General features: G+C 46.7%; 1 protein-coding gene across 8 annotated transcripts; it reads left to right on the top strand.

Moving 5' to 3' along the window:
- The first annotated feature begins 2,851 nt into the window (after nt 1-2,851).
- LOC127516749 (uncharacterized PE-PGRS family protein PE_PGRS10-like) lies at nt 2,852-5,867 on the top strand. Of its 8 annotated transcripts, none has more exons than XM_051901607.1 (2): nt 2,852-3,528; nt 3,664-5,867. In XM_051901607.1, exons 1-2 carry the CDS (start codon nt 3,255-3,257, stop codon nt 4,437-4,439), a joined length of 1,050 nt encoding a protein of 349 aa, XP_051757567.1. In that variant the 5' UTR covers nt 2,852-3,254; the 3' UTR covers nt 4,440-5,867. The 8 variants fall into 8 exon arrangements, with proteins under 8 accessions (XP_051757567.1, XP_051757568.1, XP_051757565.1 ...); XM_051901608.1 differs by having other exon boundaries at nt 2,852-3,555; nt 3,691-5,867; XM_051901605.1 differs by having other exon boundaries at nt 2,852-3,555.
- Nucleotides 5,868-6,460: the final 593 nt, after the last annotated feature.

Below are 6,460 nucleotides of genomic sequence, written 5' to 3'. Positions count from 1 at the left end.
GAAGCTTTGTCTGTAAAGTCAACATGAAATGAAACTTTATCACGCATGATTCCAGTTTGTGAAAAAAGAAATGCACTTTTGAATGTGCATGTGTACTTTAAAATTAAAAAAAAAAAAAAAAAACTTGCAGAAAATATAATATTAATGAAAACTTAAAGTGAGTACACTTTCATGACTATGTATCTTAACACACTTAAGTACACTTTTAGTGTAATTTTTTGTAATAATGTCAAATTAAAAGTTTTACTTCGAGTACCTGTCGTGCTTTAAAAAAGTGCACTTATTTTGATGTGTTGCGTAACATTCTAAAGCACATGTAAAGTACTTTATTATAATTTTAACTGTAGTGCTATTTGATATTACATTTTAAGTTAATATTAAATGTACTAAATTGCTACTTCATTATTACTAATGTGTAATTACAAATATATTTAAATGTGACATATATATTTCTACAGAAATGACATAACAATACGGTTTAGTTTACCGCTTGTCAGAATTACACCTTAACCGAGACTGTCCTCCAAAAAAAAAATGACCCTATAGGTCATTTTTCAAGCACCTTATTACAAACTATATTTACATTTTAAGCTGGCGTAAAAATAATGACAGTGTCGTGTTACGTCTGCCATCATGAAATGATTTATGACTGTCGTTACCAATCAAAATGTGTGTTCATTTAAATGCAATATGTGGACTTTTTACACCATTTCTCCTATTTCCATTTAGCAAAACTCATTTTTTTATTAACGACTACACCCACCTCATCCCTAAACCTAACCTTAGTGATTTATAGTGCATATACTCTTTATGAGCACATGCGTTCCCTGGGATCGAACCCACGATCGCATGATCACATGATTGCATATTGTTATTGCAATGCTCTGCCAATTGAGCTACCCGAAACCCGAAATATGACGCAGATAAAAGGGAACAATGCATTAAAATGAAAATGTCCTGTTGTCGATAGGGGCGCAACTTTAGTAAACGCTCCAGTGGGTCGTATTTCAGGGAAGTGACAAACGACCTATATGGTCGTATTGGTTGGAGAACATGTTGCCTTAACCATATTCCAATGAAAATAGAGGTAATTATGAAATTAGATATAAAGATGTACTTAATATGCATTTACTGTAAGTATCCTAAAAGCACTTAAAAGTATGCTACAGTGTACTACTTTTTCACAAGGGGCATTGGTGCACGTTATTCCAAAAGCCTCTAATTTCCACTTTTCACAATGAAATCAATTCCCTTTGGATAAACATCAAGCCCTGCTTTCCATTTTTTCTTGTTGAATATCCTGTTCCATATGTTGGATTACTGAAGTAAAAGGTTTTACGTTGATTTTAACCACCATATCTCTATTACTTCATGTACAGCAACTTAAGTAGCCTAGTAAGGTGCCAAGGGCAATCATACACAATGTCACGGCAGCCATTTGTCAGCACAAGACTGCTAGGAGTCGCCAACGGAAACTTGGGAACATCTGGGCATGCCCTTGGTACCGGGTGGCCAGCCGGCAGGGAGACGCCGCAGGTTGTGAGTGACAGATGTATGTGCTGTCGTGGCCAGACTAAGGGACAGAGCTGAATCATTAATCAGACAGACTCAACCTCCATAGACAAATATGGCAGGAGGTGTGGGAAAAAGAGCCCTTCATTGGGGGTTGGCCTTTCATCCTTGACCCTGGCCTTTTCTCTGCATTTAAACTTCCCCCACAATGTTTAAACATGATATATGTAAAGTTTCGGATGAAAAAATACTTTCTCCTTTCCCAGATTTGCAGAGAATTGACTAGTAGGTCACCGTGATTTTGCCAAGTAAGACATGTTTCAACATATTTTGTTGATCCTGGAACAACATTCCTGTCTGAAAATTTAGTCCTAATCCTATCCCTACCCATTATTTACCCATAAACTCAGGAAAATGATAGGAGAATAACAATGATGTAGAAGCATGCACCTAACCCTAAGTTTTAACCCTAAACTTAGCATAAACTATAAACTTGTCCCTCAAATCTGATTGTTGATTGGTTGATTGGAATGTTGTTCCAGGATCAACAAAGATGTTGATAGATAGTTGTACTTGGTGAAATCACGTTCACCTTGACGAGTATGTCTAATTTTCCATTTCACAATACATAATTATTCCATATTATTTTTAAAAATATAAATAATTTCATGATTATTTATGTACTGTATTTTTTTATTGTATGTGTCTGTATACGTGTCATTGGTTCTTTCCTTTGTAAGCTACATGTCATGTTGTTATATTGTGTTCTTTGTTTAATAATTAAAAAATACATAATACTAGCATTTTCTGAGAAAAATGGTTTCAAAGTAAACCCTACACCATTTTTTTCAGTGTACAACAAACTGAAAAATCTGACTTTCATTTATCTGTCATTTTAATTTATATTTCAAAACTTGACATGCATAATTATTAACACAGGGTGGCAGGCCATTTAGATCAGTTTCATGCTCAAGAGCTGCTATCAAGTCAGTTATTCACATTATGTTCTGTTTTTTGGAGGGTTTTTGTTGTTTTTTTTATCTAAATGGGTGACACAAGTGGCCTCATTTATAAAATGTGCGTATGCGCAGATTTGAACTTAGAGTGTGCGTACGCTAAAATCCACGCCAACATTCATATTTATAAAAACGGTCTTTGACGTAGAAAAGTTTTTAGCAGATGTATGCACTTTTTCTTGTGGCAGAGAGTTGGAGTATTGCCGGTATTTGGAAATCTAAGCAATTCTTTCCACTCGTCATTCTCAAGTAAAGGATTCGGACATTGACTGGTGCTCTTTTATATGTAAATGACATTAATTAGGCAGGAGATCTGAAACCTGTAATGATGGGTCGAATGCGTGAGGATCCATTTGCAGCTTGTTTATTAAAAGTACTTACAGAGTAGACAGGGCAAAGGCAGAGACACAAACAGGGACAGGCAATGGTCGAGGCAGGCAGCAGACAAACTGTATCGGGTCACAGGCGGAGATCAGGGCAGGCAGCAAACAATCACAGTCCAGTACACAGGCAAGGTTCAGGGCAGGCAGCAGAGAATCACAACGAATAAACAATCCAACGGTAACAGGGTAAACAGTCCACAAGAAAACGCTCAGAGTTGATCACCGGGGCAAATCAAGACTTCGCCCAGGGTGTGTGTGTGTGTGTGTCTTAAATAGTCCAGGTAATGATCTGCAGGTGTGTGTGGCAATTGGTGATTGGTGCATGTGATTGGAAGGGAGGATTATGGGAAGTGGAGTCCAGGAACTGACAGGAACAGACAGTGATCGTGACATAACGCCCCCCTTCCGGAAGGCGCGTCCTCGCGGCGTAAATGGCACAGATAGGGAGGGGGGGTGGGTACATTGGAGACCTGTTGGCAGACGGGAACGGGGTCTCCAATGCAGGTCCAGGAACTCGGGCAGCCACGGCGGGTCAGGTGCCACGGGCAGCCACGGCGGGTCAGGTGCCACGGGCAGCCACGGCGGGTCAGGTGCCACGGGCAGCCACGGCGGGTCAGGTGCCACGGGCAGCCACGGCGGGTCAGGTGCCACGGGCAGCCACGGCGGGTCAGGTGCCACGGGCAGCCACGGCGGGTCAGGTGCCACGGGCAGCCACGGCGGGTCAGGTGGCTTAGGCGGCCACGGTAGGTCAGGTGGCTTGGGCGCCCACGGTAGGTCAGGGTCCGTAGCCGGCCACAGCAGTTCACAGGCGGTTGAAGGCCGTGGGCGTGTAAGGTCCCCACCCGCAAGCTCAAGCAATTCGGAGGCCGCTGATGATCGCGGCCGTGCAGGGTCCCCACCCACAAGCTCCCCACCCTCAGGTATATGGCCCCCCCCCAAAAAGTTCTTGGGGAATTCAACGGAGGCCGTGGCGGTTTCGTGGGTAAGGAGCTCGGGTGGCGCCGGCAGGGCGAGGAGCTCGGGTGGCGCCGGCAGGGCGAGGAGCTCGGGTGGCGCCGGCAGGGCGAGGAGCTCGGGTGGCGCCGGCAGGGCGAGGAGCTCGGGTGGCGCCGGCAGGGCGAGGAGCTCGGCGACGGCCTCCGTGGCCGTATCAGGAAGAGCGGGCTGCTCTGGGACGGCAGCGGACTGCTCTGGGACGGCAGCGGACTGCTCTGGGACGGCAGCGGACTGCTCTGGGACGGCAGCGGACTGCTCTGGGACGGCAGCGGACTGCTCTGGGACGGCAGCGGACTGCTCTGGGACGGCCTCCGGGCTTACAGCGGGCTCTGGGAAGGCCTCCGGGCCTACAGCGGGCTCTGGGAAGGCCTCCGGGCCTACAGCGGGCTCTGGGAAGGCCTCCGGGCCTACAGCGGGCTCTGGGAAGGCCTCCGGGCCTACAGCGGGCTCTGGGAAGGCCTCCGGGCCTACAGCGGGCTCTGGGAAGGCCTCCGGGCCTACAGCGGGCTCTGGGAAGGCCTCCGGGCCTTGAGGGATGGAGGAAGCCTTCTTCCTCCTCCTCCTCCTCCGTTTACATGGTTGAGGCGGTGGCTCTATGCCTACCTCCTCTGAGGGCGCTGCAGCGGGCTCACGGGTTGGAGCGGACTCGCGGACTGGAGCTGGTTCTGGAGTGGACTCACTGGCTGGAACGACCCCTATGTTCCCAGACACTGGCGGGGCGGCCATCTTGCCCGTGGGCACTGGCAAAGCGGCCATCTTGTCCATAGCATCCAGAGAATTTGAGTGCGTGGCAACCGGCGAGCTTGAGTGCGTGGCAACCGGCGAGCTTGAGTGCGTGGCAACCGGCGAGCTTGAGTGCGTGGCAACCGGCGAGCTTGAGTGCGTGGCAACCGGCGAGCTTGAGTGCGTGGCAACCGGCGAGCTTGAGTGCGTGGCAACCGGCGAGCTTGAGTGTGAAGCGGCCGGCGGAGGCTTAGGAATGCCAGCCGCTCGTACTGAAGTCAGCGCTGGATCAGCCACACTGGAACGCAACCCACTCCGCTCCCAAACAGATCCAGAGACGTGATGTAATTCTAGAGGATCAACGGAGACTTGACTTGGCTCTGGAAGATCAGCGGAGACATGATGTGATGATGTTGTGGCCGCCATTTTGTGCAGGCTCTCTTTAGAGGCAGCCATTACATGGGGGGACGAGGTGTCGCGTTCCTCCGCGACACCCACAGTAAAAAGTGAACCAACAGTAAGCAGGGCAAAGTCCAGAAATTCCACAAACGACCCTCGGGGACCATTAATAAGTAAGTAGTCCTTCAATGGTTCGTTTAATCCATAGCCAAAGAAGTCAATGAGGGCACAGTCAGGCAGGTCAGAGAAATAGGCAATGTCTAAAAACTTCTGAATGTGGTCCTCGAGTGTACAATTACCTTGCCGAAGGCGGACGAGACGTATTGCTGGGTCCATGCTAAGGCTGGAAGCGCTCGTAGAAGCTGCTGGATCGTTTGATGGCGAAGTCTTCTGTAATGATGGGTCGAATGCGTGAGGATCCATTTGCAGCTTGTTTATTAAAAGTACTTACAGAGTAGACAGGGCAAAGGCAGAGACACAAACAGGGACAGGCAATGGTCGAGGCAGGCAGCAGACAAACTGTATCGGGTCACAGGCGGAGATCAGGGCAGGCAGCAAACAATCACAGTCCAGTACACAGGCAAGGTTCAGGGCAGGCAGCAGAGAATCACAACGAATAAACAATCCAACGGTAACAGGGTAAACAGTCCACAAGAAAACGCTCAGAGTTGATCACCGGGGCAAATCAAGACTTCGCCCAGGGTGTGTGTGTGTGTGTGTCTTAAATAGTCCAGGTAATGATCTGCAGGTGTGTGTGGCAATTGGTGATTGGTGCATGTGATTGGAAGGGAGGATTATGGGAAGTGGAGTCCAGGAACTGACAGGAACAGACAGTGATCGTGACAAAACCATTCAGCTGCACACAATTTGATCATTTCATTTGAGATTTATAAATTTCACATCTGGAAGAGAGGCGCACGCACGTTTTTTGCATAGGTTCGTTCTCTGAATCACACGTATGCATTTGAGAAATGATTGTGAGAGCAAATTTAGGACGGTTTTTATTTAACATTTTAAAAAAGAGGCCCAAGGTGTCAAAAAATATGCATGTCTAAAGGACTGAATCAGGTTATAGCTCACTGATGTCATTTAATCAGTCCGCTACTTTATTCCCATTACTCCCAGTCAGACTTCCTTAAATATTTAGTTTATGTGTAGAGTTATGTATCAAAAACATTTACAGGTACCACACTCAAATATTCAGTATTGCATAAATTATAACTCAGCACCCATTTATGCCACAACTTGCCTATGTTTTAAAGGGTTAGTTCACCCAAAAATGAAAATTTTGTCATTAATTACTCACCCTCATGTTGTTCCACACGCGTAAGACCTTCGTTCATCTTCAGAACACAAATTAAGATATTTTTGATAAAATCCTATGGCTCAGTGAGGCCTCCATTGACAGCAAGATAATTAACACTTTCAGAT

Source organism: Ctenopharyngodon idella, chromosome 7 (genome assembly GCF_019924925.1).
Source record: "Ctenopharyngodon idella isolate HZGC_01 chromosome 7, HZGC01, whole genome shotgun sequence".
In the NCBI taxonomy this organism is placed as follows: Eukaryota; Metazoa; Chordata; class Actinopteri; order Cypriniformes; family Xenocyprididae; genus Ctenopharyngodon; species Ctenopharyngodon idella.
Note: the sequence above shows the minus strand (reverse complement) of the source record. Positions and strands in the feature narration are given on the sequence as shown.